This window comes from Strigops habroptila, chromosome 4 (genome assembly GCF_004027225.2).
Source record: "Strigops habroptila isolate Jane chromosome 4, bStrHab1.2.pri, whole genome shotgun sequence".
Lineage (NCBI taxonomy): Eukaryota > Metazoa > Chordata > Aves > Psittaciformes > Psittacidae > Strigops > Strigops habroptila.
In genome coordinates this window covers 959,708-977,597 of record NC_046358.1, presented here as the reverse complement: position 1 = coordinate 977,597, position 17,890 = coordinate 959,708, and the positions used below count along the sequence as shown (strand labels likewise).

The 17,890-nt window shown below is 45.1% G+C and overlaps 1 protein-coding gene across 10 annotated transcripts in view; it reads left to right on the top strand.

The window, feature by feature from the left end:
• The window catches only part of PAK6 (p21 (RAC1) activated kinase 6), a 41,013-nt gene that overhangs the window by 13,824 nt on the left and 9,299 nt on the right, over positions 1-17,890 (top strand). For 3 of the 10 annotated variants that reach the window (XM_030483614.1, XM_030483622.1, XM_030483615.1), the window contains 2 exons: positions 9,367-9,575; positions 14,559-15,176. In XM_030483614.1, coding sequence (XP_030339474.1) covers positions 9,367-9,575; positions 14,559-15,176 — 827 coding nt within the window. Of the gene's footprint in view, positions 1-196; positions 262-4,654; positions 4,831-4,914; positions 5,518-9,366; positions 9,576-14,558; positions 15,177-17,890 lie in introns of those variants that run through there. The other 7 variants (XM_030483621.1, XM_030483617.1, XM_032919892.1 and 4 more) reach the window with 7 other exon arrangements.

Below are 17,890 nucleotides of genomic sequence, written 5' to 3'. Positions count from 1 at the left end.
GACCCGTAGTACTCGTGTGTGTATGAGTGCATGAGTGGATTTTGGCTACCTGAGAGCTGGCTCATCTCCTTCTGGTGAAGCTACACTGGGCATTTGTGCTTAATTATTTTTGCCAGGTAGTAACCAACATAAAGAGCCAGGTATTTACAGCTGCAGAAAAGAGGTTCGCTGATGCCTTTGCTTTTTTCTTTGCCAGGACATTAATGCTTTAATGTATTTGGGGACAGAGTACTGACAAACCAGAAGAGAAGTTTGTGGCTGGTGAGTGTGAGTTCTTGGGTGAGGTGGAGGGGGGGTTGTACATAGAGTAAGAGATACTTGCTGAGGCTTCCTCTGCTTTTCTGAGTTCTTGGGTAAAACCTGAGTCAGCCACTACTCTGGGGGAAGGACCTCTGCTGTATGGCTCTCTGAACCCCTTTCCACTGAAAAGTCTCATTCTTGACAGTGTGATGAAGCTGGGTATTGATTTGAATACACTGCCTTGGTATGTACATCCTGTGTGCTAAGTGTGAGCAATGGTTTATGTATCTAGTAGCAAAGCTGATCAAATAGTGGAAAGGTCTATCAGCAAATAGTTTGCTGGATTAGTAACTGGGCTTCCAGTCTGCTCCCTGTACAGGGGTATGTATGTACCTGGGTCCTCCTGCATAGGCTTGCAGAAGTGAGAAACATAACTCTTGCTTGGTCACAAAATGGTTTTGGTTGCCAGGGAGAAGCACTATAGAAGTTTGCTGTCCTGCCTCCAATCAGAAGAAGAGCACTTTCTAACCTACTTCTCTAATGTGCTTAGGGAAATTCACAAGCAGAGGAAGGAGCTAAATATTTAGTGCAAATTGCTTAAAACAGCTTGGACTAGTCTACACCAACTACAAGCAAAAACCCAGCCAGGTTCTGAGATCTGCATTGCACGCCATGGTTTCTTGAGGGTACCAATAGAGATGCTGAAGTCTGATCACATTCAGAGTTGTGCATCAGTACATGGACAGGACATCAGCTCTGAAGTCACCAAGAGCAGCTGAAGGCTGACCAGCACGTTTTGCTGCACAGCACTGATAGCTGGAGAGAGGACAGCAAGCTCCCAGGGAGGTTCTGGAGTAGGGGACCAGCTTTCTTGTCTGTTGTACTAACCCTGCTCCTGCACCAGTCTCACTGGCTTTGAAGTTATAATGGGCACAGCACAGTGGTGTATAGAACTGGGACTTGGCTGATACAGGTCTGGTTTAAAGGATTTTCTCAGTATGGTTTGAGGACTAATGCACTGACATTTGGTCATTAGTGATGATGATGGTTTGAGACTGATCTTCCATTTGTCTGGCATAAGAGAGCAATGTGAATGTAGGGTGCTGAAATAGAGTTGAACTTTTAGTTCAAAAAGTCCCTTAGAAAATCTCAGGAAATTACATATCCCTTAGGGCTGAGCCATTTTAACTTATAGTGTTAGTAATGAGATTACTTTGTAATTAATTGATGAATAACATAGCTGCAAACAACAGTTATTTATCTTCACTTGTGTTATAAGGGCACTTCAGGTTTTAATGTATGAAGTGCTATGTGAACATTCATACTCATGGCAGTGTTTTTCCTTTCCAAGCAGAGCAGAATAACTGATACTCCCAAGGAGAAGACTTGTCTGTTCTGATTTGGATTTCCCTCTCGGGGTTGGCAGCAGTGAGTAGGAAGGCACTGAGAGTCAGCCAGGTTGTGGGGTCTGAGCTCGTCTGTCTCCTCCGTGTTTTGGGGCACACTGCCTGGGCTGCAGTTTTCCCATCAATTATCCTGTGGGAATAACACAAGTGAACTGCCTTGCAGGCTGTTGACAGCAATTAAATATATCTGTATCTCACTTCGGGAGAACATGATGATCATAAATAAGGACTCAGATTGCTTAGTGTTGTTTACACAGGAAGGAAGTTTAACTCTTGCATCTCTATACTTGGGTACTCTGGGGAATCACTGAAGTGTCTCTTCCAGCCCTTTGCCATGCTGCTGGAGTGACAGTGGTGATCCAGGATGTGTATGACCACCAGTGCCTCTGCTGGGACAGGTCTGGGTGCAAGTCACTGGCCATGCTCACTGAGTGTGCCACTCTTGCTTGGATCCTGCCTGGTGCTTCCCACAAGTTAAGTCTGTGCCATGTACATTTGCATCTTCCCTCTAATAACCCAGTGTTCCAGAGGCAGCTGGATCTGTGATCCAGGACGTGGCATGGAGGAACACAGCGAGGTTACAGGGCTCAGGCAGAGCTGCAGGATGTGGCACCCGGTGTTCCAAAGTGCTTTGTTGGAAGGAACATGTTTCGCAGATGCAGCCCAGTGCCTTGGCTTCTCCGTGTGTCATATGACCCAGCACACCAGATGTGGCCCCTTGCACATGTCCCAACGTGACCTCCTATCTGATCTGTAAGATGTTGCTGTTCATGTGATTTTTTAGAGACAGAACCTTAAATGTTCTTATTCTAATCTTGGTAGTATTTTAATGCTCATTTTGAATGGATCTGTCACACAAGACAGTGGAGAGTGAAGCCCCACAGCCTTTAATCCCTGTCTTGAAGCTTTTTGATATTTTGGATTAACACCAAAATACAGCCACTTGTTTTTAACCCTAATGCATCCTTCATGGCAAAATGATGTCAGTAAACCCATTGGAAATAATGTCAGTAAACCCATTTGAAACAATGCAGTTACATCTTGGACATGGAACAGTAAAGTGTGCATGGGTAAGGCACGTGTCAAAGAGGTGCCGTGCTGCATGGTTTTGTCTATCCAGAACAGGTCACAGCCCCATTTAATGGTATTTAAAAGGTGGGGAAAAAGGGTCATTGTTGTTAAGTGGCTTATGCCTCAGCCTTATGAGCTGCAGCACTCATCTTGCTGGCTGTGGGTGAGGAGGCTGTGATGAGTTGCAGCCTTCTCTGGGTCCTGCAGTGGTATTTGCTAGCTGTAACCCTCTAACAAACCAAACACAGATGGAAAAGGCTGATCTAATAATGAAGGCATTGGATTGCACTTGAGGTTTGGGTGTGATTTCTCTCTGTGCTGCTGGTTTCTGTCATGGTGTCTAGACCTACGTGCTGGTGCCAAGATCAAACGTGTGGTCAGAGCACGTCTTGGCTCTCACTGGTGCTGTGCACCCATTTTTCTCTCCATGCAAGCCAGGGTGTGTTGGGCCTGGATCTGACCTTGATATGAAGTTAAAAAGCAGCCAGGAGACGTCCCTGGAAGCTCTTTTAGCTTTGCTAATCTACACATAGCTGAGAAGAAACCAAGCTAGTAATTTTTGTCCTGTCTCGTCTGCAAATGAGGATAATAATTCCTTTTCCTTACCTTTTGTCTGGTCAGATGAAACCTCTGCAGGGTGGGGCCCAGCTTCAGAGACTGGCACAGTGGGACAGTGACTTGAGCTGGGATTTCTAAGGGACTGGAAAGAATGGAAAAACTAGTACTTGTCAAGGGAAAAAGCCCATTAGCATTTGGGACGTGCCTGTACTGGTTTGTGAAAGTTCAAGAGGTCTTTGCATGTGCTTTTATATGTCCCAGAATGGATTTGGTCTAAAAACACACCTAAAAGTATGTCACTGAGCAGCGTCCAAAACAAGCTTTGCAAATAGGCGTTCACTGCATTTCAGGCTTTACTCCTAATTTATGAGCAAGGAAATGGAGCAGGAGAAAAAGAGGCAGCACCGTGGCCTTCAGACCCTGTTCAGAGGAGGCACAGCAAAAGCCATCCAGCAGTTGTGTTCTCTTTCTCATTTGGCAAACAGAAACCCACCAATATAACAAATATGTCTGTCCCTAAGCTCATTTCTAGTGTAATATTAATCTGTGCACTCATGTGTGTGTTTGGGCAGGATTTAGAGCGTTACATCAGTTTGTTGTGCTGCTGGTTTGCTCCAACACGTAGCTTTGCTGATGGGGGCTGAGAGAGGAGTGGAAGGGAAGGACTTGAAATTGGGGAAGTGACAGCACAGCAAGCAAATATCCACTCTGCCTTTGGGAGAAATACAAGTACCTAACCCAGGATTTCTAAAACTCCAATTGCAGACCAATGTGGAAGGTGTCATCGTGCCTCTGTGCTCTTAGATCCCATTTCAGATTTCAGCCCATTTGCTTTCTCCCTTTTGCTCACCCTTTGTTGTCATTTCTCACTGTGTGAAGTCACATTTAGATTTGTAACTCCCCAGGGAAGTAACCTGTCATTTTTCTTTGTCTGCAAACTGCTCTGAACGTTTATGGCTTGTTATAAACAACAATCATGTCAGAAACTTCAGGAGGGTAAATATTAGGGTTTAGGAGGTATGGAAGGCAATGAAGTACCCTGTGTGCATGTTCACACATACATATGAGTGAGCATATGCATACAACATGCATCGATAGTGGCCTATTTAACTTGTGCTGCATTTGAAATGCATTACATGACAGTGACCTGTGGCAGAGTATGGAAATGGTTTTCCTTTTAATTGGTGGGTTCTTTGGGATCTTCTTCATCTTCCTACTCCAACCTCAATCTGCATTTTGCAGGTCCCCAGGTCCTGTAGGAAGAGCTCTCCCCCTCCTCTTGTAGCTGCCCAGAGTGGTTTGACATATCAGCTGAGGGAGTACTCAGAAATCAGGGGAATGGCTTTCTCCAGCCCAGGGACCAACGTTATCTGCTGTGTGGGGAGGGAGGAATGTAGAGAGCAGCATCCAGATCTGCGATAGCAGAGCCATAGGCACTGAGGAGCGCGTTCGGTTGCTGCAGTGAGCAGGGGGAGGGAAAGCTTATTTTTAACTGGAAACTACACAAGTGAGACTGAAGTAGCTCTCTGCTGTCTTGCTATCATCAAGTGTACGTGTGAGTGAACATGGACATGGATAAGTACAGTGCATCTATACTAATGGAGTATGTGACTGTGTGTGTATGGGGTGGAGGCAAGTCAGATGCAATGACAGTGCATGCTGCTTTGTGTGTTTGAACTCGGGTGTCATACTGAGCAATTCCTGATAACATTTATCTACTTCTGTTTTGCAGTGGGGTTGGCTCTTTCCTGTGCCCTGCTCCTCGGGTTGCCTGTCTCCCAGCCATTCGTCTTTCCTTTCCTAACTCTCATTCCCCTTTCCCTCTTCCATCCTTAGTCTTCCCACCCCTTCCTCTCCTCTGAGCCTGACCCTTCGCTCTACTTGCCCCTCCTTCCCAGCCGATCCCTCCCCCTGCTCTGGATCTGCTGGCTGTGGGATTTTTTCTCATGCTCCCTGGCAGATGTGACAGCTTTTGGAACTGTATCATCTAGGAACAGCTATATGTGGAGTTGAAAAACCTAACGTGGTTTCCCAGGCAGCAGGAATGGATCGCTGAGAGAATACCAATCTCCGACTGCTTTTGTCTTGTGGTAGTGACTTTTCTTATTTATGTTTGTGACATTTCGTACAGTGCAGTTGTCAGCAGTGAATGAAAGAGTAAAGTCTAGGAGATGATTATAAAATCAGTGTCACAGGATTTGTGCTGTTGTATTAAAGGGATGCTGTCTGCGTTAAAATACAGGTTTGGCTTGATTTACAAAATCTTCTCTGCATAAAATATTGTTCTGCATTTCTTACTGAATTAGAAAAGGCCTGTTTTATGTATTGTATTTCAACATGCTTTAGGTGGGTATTGGAAATACAAGTAAATAGCTTGTGCATGACAACCACAAAGTGAAAGGAGACTGCTTAAATCCAGACCTTCTCCATGAAATGCAAAACCTACACAGATTATTGCAGTCCATTGGGTTTCAAATAACTGTTTTTAGTGTATTCATTTCATTTGCTCTTAATGCAGTGGTACCTTTAAACCACCTGTCTGATATGGCAATGTCTGTATAAGCAAAGATTGATGCTGACTCTATAAAACAAATGTCAGTGGATACCCAGGGGTATGTTGGTTTTGGAGTTGATTACATTTTGCTGTTTTTAAGATGTCTGTTATAAGCATAAGGTAGAGTCAGGCTGTGTCAGCTACTCACCCTCAGATTGGCCATGACCTTAGCAGATGCTTCTTGCTGGCTTTAGGAAGCATGCTTTGTATAGAGGATCTAGGTGGAGTCCAGGTGTTGACTGAATGTAAGTATACGAATGTAGTAAGTGTTTGTGCTTATGCAAACTGATGTGCTGGCATAGAGCCACTGCTCTGTTTGAGGCCAAAATACCACCTGGGCTTTACAGATTTGCATTTTGGGTTAGTTGAGCTGGAATCATTCTCCTTAAGGGGAAATGTCTGAAATGTTCAGAAAACAATTGATACTACAAGTGCTAATTGTTGTAACACCACATTTTACTGGCCACCTGAAGCAGATAAAGAGCAAACTTGTAAGACACTGTGTGCTGTGCCCTGAATACCTTCTCTGTATGGAGATGAGATGAGAAATGAAGCTGTGAGAGAAGCAAGAGAAGGGAAGGTACTGGCCAAAATGGTACCATTTCTTAGTCTGGAAATACCCCTGTTCTGGTGGATCAAGTAGCTGTCAGGAGTGACATGTAGTCACTGATTCAGAACTGAAGCACTTGATATAATACTACAGAAATACTTCCTGCTTTCCTTGGAGGCTGTGAGAGCTCCTCAGTAGCACCAGCTGTTGGTTTGAATAGTACTAACGCCATGAGCTATTAGAATATCCTTCCAGAATTGTCTGCATGTGTTTTTTTCCTTAAGGAATTGCCCTACGTGTGTTCAAGGCCAGGTTGGACACAGGGGCTTGGAGCAACCTGCTCTAGTGGAAGGTGTCCCTGCCCATGGCAGAGGGTTGGAACTGGAGGAGCTTTAAGGTCCCTTCCAACCCAACCCAGTCTGTGACTCTACGATTCTATGAATCAGTGTGTTTGAGTAGTTGCAATCCAGACCTGGAGCACGGACGGTATTCCTATAATCTCTCCATTAAGATGTATTTGGGTTTTCATTGGAACATATTCTAAGCAAAGATTATCCTGGCTGTGAAAGCTCTTCTGGGCAGAGCAGTTGCTTCCAGCCTCTTCTGTAAGTGCTTTTTTACTTGTCTAACCTTTTGCTTTCTTTTTCAACTCTAAGGTATCTTTAGTAGGCTTCTGGATGTAGTACTGCAATGGACATTGTCAGTGTGTGAAGTCTGTACTTTACCAAGGGGGTTTAGATGGTGTAAAGATCCTTCTGCAACATACAAACCCTTCCCATCCCAGTGACTGCAGGATCGTGGTAACCAAATGTTAAGCCAGAGTGTACATGTTTCAGGATCTCAGTCTAGCACTCGGAAACAATGTTGGCATTGACCTGGTGCCTGCACTTTGCTCCTCAAACAAGTTTGAAGTGGAACAACCTGGATTTCACTGTGGGGGGGAAAAAAGCACGAGGTTTGCTGAGTTTTGAGACCAGTGTCCTCTAGAAGCCTGTCCATATCCACACAACACATTATCTCTGTACATGTTCTGGTCTCTGACCGTGTAAATATTTATTCAGCACAAATAGCGGGAAGCTGAGGTCCTGTACAGGGGAAGAGTAATCACAAGAGATAGAGTTGAAGATTGTGACAAAAATCATCTACCTGATGTCAAGCAAGAGGCAGCATTCATGACTTTAGGAGTATTAGTGAGACGCAAGTGCTAATATTAAAGTTGTCAGTGGAAAGGGAAGAGCACATAAACTTTTTTCCCCTATTGGGGAAAAAGTGCCTTAAAGAAACCTGTACAGCTTTTTCCCAGAGAGCTTTAGCACTGCAATACCTAAAATATTTGGTCACTGAGTCTGTTTTGTCCCATCTCTCTGATGGCTCTCATTGTGCAGTTCATCCTGTGCATTAACAGAAAGCACCTTGAAGAGGAGCTCTGGGGCACACCACTTCCATTGCATCTACAGAACATTACATACAGTAATCTACCCATTAAATATGTTCTTCAACAGCAAATAGGAAAATGTAACTTGGAATACTTGTAACTTTGAAGCTACCAAACTAATCGATAGACTCAGAGAACAATTCAGGGGAAAGGGACATGAAGACACCTGGAGTCCAACCTGCTGCTCAAAACAGGGTCTTCTTGGGAGGTCAGACCAGGCTGCTCAGGGCTTTGTCTGCAAGAGTAAACATGCTCTTGAAAACCTCTGAGGATGGAGACTGTACAGCCTGTCCTGCTCAATGATGGACTCTCCTAGTCACATAAAAGTTTTCCCTTCTGTCCAGTTGGGACCTCTCTTGTTACGCCTCTCCTTTTATCATCTCTGACTCCCACCGCTCTCCCACTGAAAAGCCTGACCCTCCATAGAAAATCTCCCTGCCTCTGAGCTGGCTCTTCATGGAAAGAGTAACTTCCCCCTCACCCCATCTTCCCTGTCTGTCTTTTGTGAAGGAGTTGTGTCTATCCATCGCAGCCCTCCAGTTACTCCAGCTTTCCCACCTCTGTGACTGCCTGCAGAGCTCCAGTTCTTCCTTTCCCTTTATATCTTCCCAATCTCAAGAAGGTCTAAACCTTTCGGTTTTCTATCTATCTACATCTCTTTTTTTGGCTATAAAGTCTAAATGCAGGTTTTTATAGTCTCTTGTGTTCAGGTATATTTAAGTGTAGCCGCTTTTGGCTTGTTGCAGTTGTAATGGCTCTTCACACAAACTGTCTCTTTCAGCCCCCAAGGGAAAGGAGTCTTAGGTTTTAATTTTAGCTTCTTCAGCTACCTGCTGACAGGTTTGATTTCCACCTACCACCTCCTCCCTCTCTCCCAGACCCTCTGCCTAAGCTAGAAAAACTGAGAGCAAAAAATCACTCTTATTGCCAAAGGAAGAGCAGCCCAACTCTGTCGTTTTTAAATGGGAATCCAACGTATATTACTTACCTGGAGTAACCAGTGAGAAGACAGCCTGAAACCTGTTCATAACCACCCTTCATTCCAAGCTTGTAGTGGAATTAACACTAACTGGCTGGCTTCCAAAGTGATTTAACCAAGGTACATATCATAGCATCATAGGAGGGTTTGGGTTGAAAGGGACCTAAAAGATCATCTAGTTCCAACCCTCCTGCAATGGGCAGGGACAAGAATGTATCTCCTATAGATATTTAAAACATTTATATCATGCAATGTGAATTTGCAGAAATAAAGGAAGCCAAGTGTAGGAGTTCAGCCACAGATATAACAGGTCTCTGTTCCTTTTCTGAAATAGGAGCACTGCTTCACAGTGGGCAGAGCATGAGAAAGGTCACTCAAAGTCCCAGCTCTTGAGCTCTCTTGTTGCCTCCATTTCCTCATCTGTACAAGAAAATGATAACTCTGTTGTTAAAGTGCTTGTGACTAGAAAATGTTCTTAATAATGTAATTAACTATTATAATTGATATGTGATATTACTGATGGGCCATGTTGAACCTGGACATGCACTGATGGCATTGCCTTCTCTGATTCAGGCATCATGTTCCGCAAGAAGAAGAAGAAACGCCCGGAGATCTCTGCTCCACAGAACTTTGAGCACCGTGTCCACACTTCCTTTGACCCAAAGGAGGGCAAATTTGTGGGTCTGCCACCTCAATGGCAGAACATTCTCGACACGCTGAGGCGCCCCAAGCCAGTGGTAGACCCCTCAAGGATCACGAGGATGCAACTCCAGCCTATGAAGGTAAGAGAGAAAGCCTACTCTTTCCCGTCCCTTGGGCTTTCCTGCTCTCTGGGGAGGCCCAGGTTGAGGCAATATGTACTTAAATGGGGCTAAGAGTGGGATCTGTAAGGAATTCAGTGGACAGTCAGGACTGGGCTTGGATAACACTGTTCTAAGGCAATAGTAACTTCAAGAAAAATAAGGACAGTCGTGTCCTTAACTGGCATAGTGTCACTGTTCAAATAACCAGCTGGCTGCCTGTCACGGTAACAAGGACCTGTGAAAGCTCCCACGGTAGCTGACAGGGCCTGGGATGTGTTCAGCTGTTGTACAGGGAAGCAAAGAGGAGAATTCATGGAGAGAGTTGTTTTAGCAAGTGTGTCATTCTCGTGGGTGAGCAAATCTGGCTTGTAGTTAAGTTAACAGGAAGCCTGAGTGGGAGAGAGTGGGGCAGCACTAGCTTGCTGCTCATGGGAGGTGAAGTGAATGAGACACAACAGGGAGCAAGACTAAACAAGGGTTTAGGCTAAAAGGGTTTATAAACCAGCATTTGAACACAAACTGGGACATAGTAAACAGGAGAATGTCCCTAAAGCAAGTCCTTCAGCAAGGAGGAACAAGTTCCTGATCCTTGTAGGTAGGTGTATTTAAATGGCTATCGATAATGGCATCTGGAGACTGTGTGCTCCTAAGTGACTGCTGTGTGAGGAGAGGCAGATTCATGATGACCTCTGGGAAAATGAAATGAAAGATAGTGACAGAGTTACTGTGTTTAAAGTCCTGCTAGCTTGTGGGAAGTTTTTGTTCCTGGTTCATAAAAACCCTACAGGAGTCTAAAATCTGAGTGGTAAGTTGTAAAATAGAGATGGCACTACTTGGATTTTAGGAGGGACATAAAGTAGTTGTCTGATGAATATATAGCTTTTTGTGTACAGAGGATTAAAACACAGGGACTAAATGGGAATACATTTTACTATAATGCAACTACTAATGTAAAATCAAACCTGCAATTTAAATGGCACACCAGAATCTATGAGCAGAATGCTGGTTTAGAAAGGAAAAACTTACTCAGGAAGAGCAGGTAAAAGAAAAGAGGAAGGAGGTATTGCCTTCTGGTTTATGGTGTCCTGAATGTGCTTTGAGGTTCAAATGTAGTAGGAGATAGGTCCACAATCCAGAGAAGAGAGAAACTGTGTAATAAGAGACCAACTTGGTTAGATCAGGAGCTCTCTAATGAGCTTAAACTGCAGGAGGATTGCTCAGAAGGGTGGAAACTAGGTCAAGTTATAAAGGGCAAATAGGAAATAAATGTATGTAGGAACAAAACTGGAAGGCCAAGGCACAAAAAGAGATGTTCTTCTCAAAGAACATAAAGGGCACTAAGGAGACATCGTAAGTACACAGAGGAGGAGAAAGGAGAATGAAGGAAAGAATTTGTTCCTTGTTCAGGGAAAGTTAATAACAGATGACACTATGCAGAATCCTCACACACATTTAAGAAGTCTCCCTTAGATGTTTAATGATTTTTTTTTCAGTCTATTGGAAAGGTTAACTGTGATCAGTGGGGTAACATGAGCATGATGGGATGGGAATGCAGGCTAGAGTAAGAACATGAACAGAAATGAGACTTCTTAGATGAGTTCCATGTTTTCAAGGCAGCTGGGCCTAATGAAATTCAAGGAATTGCAGATTAGACAGAATAATTTCAATTCTCAGAAAAAGACTGGAACGAATAAGCAAGTAATCTATTCGCAACCACTTCCTGGGAGATAGCAGGGTAATAGCCAGGAGCCAGCATGGATTTATCAAGAGCAAATCATGTCATGCAACCCAATTTCCATCAATCACAGGGTATCAGGCTTTGGGTCAGGGAGAAATGAGAGCTCTCTCCTGTATCTTGACTTCACTTAGGCTCTTGACGCTGTACTTATGGCACTCCCAGAGCAAACTGAGGACATTTTCTCAAGTGTTAGGAAAAGTCTACTCAGGAGTGTGAGGCGTCACTGTCAGAATAGAAATGGGCATGAAGAGATTTATTGGAGTTCATCCAGAGTTTAATACCAGTCGGTACTTTCATGTCTGACTTATTAAACCTGCAAATGCTAAAAGCTGAAAGGAGGTGCAAATCTTTGAGAGCAAGGATAGAATACCAACAGTGGTTAAAAACTACAGAAGGATCTTAAACTGATACTGGCGTTATTTACCCCAGTAAGTCCAACAGCAAATACTCTCTTAGACTGCATAGCTTAGTTGATTATTTCTGGTAAACTCCATTTGAATAAATCCCTGTTCAATGATACCAATGAATATAAGATTATGTACTTATTTAATGATTTATTCTAAGTGCTAATTTTCCCTATTAGGCCAAGCCCCTACACAGAGAGTCCTGGATTCAACTATCATAGAATCATGGAATCCCAGACTGGTTTGTGTTGGAAAGGACCTTAAAGCTCCTCCAGTCCCAACCCCCTGCCACAGGCAGGGACACCTTCCACTAGAGCAGGTTGCTCCAAGCCCCTGTGTCCAACCTGGCCTTGAACACTGCCAGGGATGGGGCAGCCACAGCTTCTCTGGGCACCCTGTGCCAGCACCTCACCACCCTCATAGGGAAGAACTTCTTCCTTATATCCAGCCTAAATCTCCCCTGTTTCAGTTTGAACCCATCACCCCTTGTCCTATCGCTACAGTCCCTGATGAAGAGTCCCTCTCCAGCATCCTGCTGCATTAATCTGCTGCAGCCTTTAAACACAGCTGCAAAGTACAGCCAACTCCTATCCCCTCTGTCCACCGAGGACTGACTTGATGGAATAGAAATGCAACAGGAGTGACTACAGTCTCATTTTAGGAAGTTTTTAGCTAGGAGCTGAGGTGAGCACTGGAGTGGATTTTCTAGAGGGGCCTTGGTATCTGTCTCGGAGACTTCCTCCTTTGAGAACATGTTAGATACAGGTCTTTCTGGAAGGGCTTTTGTCCGTCTACTCTGGACTAGCTGGTCTCTTGAGATTTCTTCCAACTTCATTTTGAGTTATCCTTTGTCCCAGTTTGTAGAAACACAGAACCATCAGTGAGTGTTGGAGGAGGGCCTCTTTCTCTCCCATCTGCCCATGCAAGCATGAGCAGGGGTGTGGAGGCATCTTGCTGAGTATCCTGTGACTTGGGGGTGTGCATATTACATTTGTCAGACTCCTTTCTGAATTAGTGCTCTTAAGTGAGTGCATTATTGAGGTAATTGATACCTCTGGCATATCTAATGGATGAATTAGAACTGACAGAAGACTCTTCCCACCTCACAGATGGATTCCAGAGGTGAGGTTTCTGACCATTTACTTTTGGTATTTTTTTTCCCTATTGAGTTTGGTGCCAAAGTGATGGAGACAGTTTGAGGAGTGGTGGCCTCAGCATGTTGTCTGCTTGACAGCAGCCATGGAGGAAGGTGGATGTATGTGGTGAGGGAGGTATATCGCTCCAGGAGGACTGAAGAGCAGAATTCCCTGTGGCAGGTGATGGTGTGTATGCAATGGTAGGAGTTGGATTGTCCTTTCTTCACCTTGTTTGACAACATCTTCCATTCTGTCTTTCACTCTAAGGCACTGAGCAAACCTGGTCCTCATTTTGTGCACTGTGCTGGCACTCTCTTGAAATTAGTGGAGCTGCTGTTTTGCACCAGCTAAATATTAGGCTCCATGTAATTAATTCAGCATCTTTAGAAGACCCCTGGAGCTCAGTTAGCAAACAGGAGCTCGCCGTCCCTCCAGGGAAGGACTTTCCTCAGGCAGAGATTTGGGAAAGTGTAGGAGTGATCCTATGCTGTGAATTTCTGTGAAGAAATGAAGCATTTTGGTTCCCAGCACTAAAAAAGCTTCTGTAAGCTTTTCAGTTCCAGAATAAACAAGGTAGAGCACTGCATAATATACCAACAGCTTCAAGTGTCCTACTTGTATAGTGCTGTTGCTTGCTTGGATGGAAGCCTTGTTCTTCATGGCTTGCTTACAAAGCAGTTGTGAGCTGCTGTGACCCTTTGTTCATCATTGTTAATTCTAACAGCTTGGCAGAACAGAGGAGGGATGCAGTGCTGGAACAGTGTGGTCCTCACTGGTCAGGATGAAGATGCATTAGCAAAAATTTTTGAGAACCAGGCTAAGGGAAGCAGATTACAACACTGTTTAGAGCGCTTCAAGGGAGAGATGAACCTTGTATTGGAACAGCAAGGTGATTTATATAGATAGAGCTTACAACATGCTGCAACTTCTGAGAACTCATGTCCTCAGGAGCTTGGTGAGCCCAGGTTAGTGATGTAGCGTAGCACAATTTCAGCACAAGAGAGTCAGGAGTGCTAAAATAACCCTGGTTTTGCTCTAATGTTGTCCTTTAGAATGTGAGTGCAGCAGCAGAATTCCCTGTTCTGGCTGAAGGCTCTGCTGCCTCTGACAGAAGGATGTAATCCAAGGATGCCTCTTTTTTCTTTCCCTCAGTAAAGGACAATGAAAAAAAGACAGAAAGAAGAAAAACAGAAGGCTGTGTGGAGACCTCAGAGCCTGAAAGGTTTCAGACTCAGTGTCTGAAAGGGGCTACAAGGATGCTGGAGAGGGACCCCTCATCAGGGGCTGTAGGACAAGGGGTGATGGGTTCAAACTGAAACAGCGGATGTTCAGGTTAGATATAAGGCAGAAGTTCTTCCCTGTGAGGGTGCTGAGGTGCTGGCACAGGGTGCCCAGAGAAGCTGTGGCTGCCCCATCCCTGGCAGTGTTCAAGGCCAGGTTGGACACAGGGGCTTGGAGCAACCTGCTCTAGTGGAAGGTGTCCCTGCCCGTGGCAGGGGGTTGGAACTGGAGGAGCTTTAAGGTCCTTTCCAACACAAACCACTCTGGGATTCTATGAAAATTCTCTCTTTTTTCCTATATTTCTTGAGTCTTCTTTGGCCAGACAAACAAAATCCAACCTTTGGCAAGATAAACTGAACCTGTTTTTCCAACTTTAACTTTTCCCCCTCCCTGTGCTTCACAGACCGTGGTGAGGGGCAGCACAGTGGAAGTGGAAGGTTATATCTCCGGGATACTCAACGACATCCAGAAGCTTTCTGCCATCAGCTCCAACACTCTGAGGGGAAGGAGCCCCACCAGCAGGAGGAGAGCACAGTCCCTGGGGCTCCTGGGGGAGGACAGACCCCCAGACATGTACCTTCAGAGTCCTGAAGCAGACTGGGCAGACAAATATGGAAACTACCTCAATTGCAATGGTGGGACCAAGGTGACCCGGAGGCAGACAATGTGGCCAGATTATAAACCTCGATTGGAAGGACAATCTCATCCCAATGGAATGGTAATGAAAGCCCAATCCCTCGGGCCCTCGGAGTTCCAGGGTGCTGATGGCAGCTGCCTCCAGCGTGCTTCTGGATTGCAGCACATGCCAACTCTACCAGGGGACAGTGAGAAGACAGGAAAGAAATGCTCAGAAGAGTGCTGGCCTCAGCCTTGTCTGGTACGACAAGCAAACTCCAGGCCCGCAGGGGAGGGCAGCCCGAGCTCCAAATCAAGGGAGAACAGCTTGAAGAGGAGGCTCTTACGCAGCGTGTTCCCCTCATCCAGTGGCTCGAACAAGCCAGGCCCTTCCCTGCAGATAAAGGTATAGTTATTCAGTGGTTTTTGCGTGAGTGCCATGTTGACTTCACAGTTCCAGAGGTCACTTACACAGCTGAACAAATCCGATTGCAAACATCATGCAACCATCTGTTATTGTTATGATTAATGCTGGAATCAAAACAGTCCTGGACAGGGGGAACGTGTAGGTTGCCTAAGCTTCACAGAATATCCTGTTAGGCTTAGCTCAAAATGGCAGCCAGATCTACATGAGAAAGGGTTGTTAGTGGAGCTGTGCTTGCAGGAGGTAGAGGACTTACTCATTTTTGCCCTTCTCTAGTAGTAAAGGCATAACTTACAGCCATTATACTAGTGTAAATGTGCTTTTGCCATTTGGGAAATTGCCATCATTTACCGTAGTAATGTATTCTTCTGCCTGTGCAAAATAGAATTACCTCAGGAGAGCTTGCTGGTTGTAGCTCTATCTGCCAAGCTGCCTGCAATAGGAACCCTGTCAAATGGGAAATCTGACTGTTGGGTTTTGGTGAGAATGGGACAGCTCATAGCTCCATCTCCCCCAGGAAAGCTATCCTGAATGAGTGACTCGCTTCTTGAACTAGGAGAAAACCTTTGGTTCCTGTTACTGGATAGGAAATGCAGCCCTTGAGGCCACTGCTCTAATTCACCCCAGGCTAACTCAGCACTCCTTGTCCTGGCAGAGCTGTTGGGTGGTTTCAAAGGTTGGGCTGGTGCTTGGCCAGGCTCATTTCTAACAGATGTGGAGTTCCTGAACTCGGAGGGAGACAACAGGAACCACCGGCCCAACAAAACTGACTGTTCCAAAGTGTATTGCGGGGTGGAACTCGCTCCAACCTGGCTTTTTGCAGGGTCAGGGTCAGGTTCAGGACTGTCAGACACAGCCTTCTCCCTGCAGATTCCCTTTCCAAGGGAGTGGGGTTTAAAAGAATGCAGTTTTTGTGTAGCACAGACTACACTCGTTGCTCTCTCGGTGACTCTGGGCTGATCTATGCTGCTTGGAGGCCTGTCCTGAGTACTTAGGAGAACTGACCACTTCTTTTTTCTCTGCAAGAGTGTCTTTGCCTCAGCACTTTCATGAGGAAGAGCAGAGGTTACCAGTCAAATGGTGTGTGCTCCTGGATGTTTGAATTTGGCTGTTCGTGAGAAGAGAGGAGTAGGAAAGACCTTGAGGTTATTTAGATCACCTCCTTGCTCCAGTGAAGGATCTGTGCTGTCACTGGCAATTGTTTTTCTAAGCTATTCTGATTAAAACCTTATTCTCCCTCCCAAATGGAAGTGATGATGTGTAATTGTGATATATTAGAAATGCATCACTGGAGATGAAATGAACGGGATGCAACTGGCTGAAAACGAGGAGGTGGGTGCCTTGACACACTGCTTATAGTCACCATGGGAAGGTCGGATGCTCTTTCCTTTCAACTTAATATGAGTGGGCAGGAGTGGGAGTACCAGTGACACCTCAGGACGTCCAGAGACTCTGTTTATACAGGGGCTGTCAAATTACAGGAGCAGGAAACAGTGCTTACACATGGTTAAACAAACATGTGTCAGCTCGCATGCATGTTGTGTGCCCTGTGCATGCTCTAGGTTATATAAACCCTTTTCTTTTCTCCTTTTTTCCCTCCCTCCTGAGACAAAACAAGAGTTGGGAAATAAAGCCCTTGTTGCCATGAGCGTGTCTGTGCAGGCTGCAGGGGTGGAGCTGCTGAATGAGGAGGAAGGAACCTCTGACAGGCAGGTTGTGTCTGTGCACTCCCGCACCCCGGTGCGAGGAGCTGCTCACTCAGACTTCCAGGGCCTCTGTGTGTGTGTGAGAATGAGCCCTGTGTGAGGCTTATCCAGATTTCACTGTTGACAAAAATCCTTGATTAAACCCAAAGTGCCTGGAATGAAATGCTCTACAATTATTTTCTGTCTGAGACAGGGAAAATGAGAGCCCTTGAAAAGCTTTATCTATTGGCAGGTTTCAGTTCTCATGTGCATATTATTAACTTTATTAATAATCTGTCTCAATTGTGAGAGAGAAAAAGCTGGTGCTTTGAAGTTTTTATTTTGCCCTATAATATAAATGATTGGCTGGCTCTTTCTGAAGTTGCTACTTTGTCAGACCCACTATTACTTTACATAGAGCTAATGTAGATAATGTAGTTTAAACCTAACCTGCTCCATGGTGTTGGATTTTAAGTAATCAACATTTCCAGCACTTCAAGATTTATCCTTCTTGGGAGCCCTGTGTGTAGTGTTAGCATGGGAATGCATATCCTGAAGCCACATTGCCAGAGGCTGGGATCTTCCTACGTCTCATCAACTAAGCAGGGCTGGGCCAGGGTGGTACTTGAGTGGGAGGTCTCCAGAAGCCTGGAGTGCTTTGGGAAGGAGCACAGCTAATCTGAATTCATCACCAGCCAGTTTAGAGCCAGTAGATGATGAGGTGGCAGATAGTTCTCTGTAGCTGAAGTCTCAGCTGGACACCCACAGCTATCCTGGTTCAAGGAGCTTTCCCAAAAAACAGTGCTAATTCCATGTCTGATTGACAGGAATGGTCTGCAGGTACCAGCGGAAAGTGAAGGGAGAGTTTTCAGTAGGCAGAGCAGAATTACCCAAAGGGAATTAGGCCAAGACATCAAAGTGATTTACAGCTTTGGCACGAATCCTCCTTCCTTTTATATATAGGAAGATCAGAGGCACAGAGGGATAAAGGATTTTCAAATTCTCTGCAAC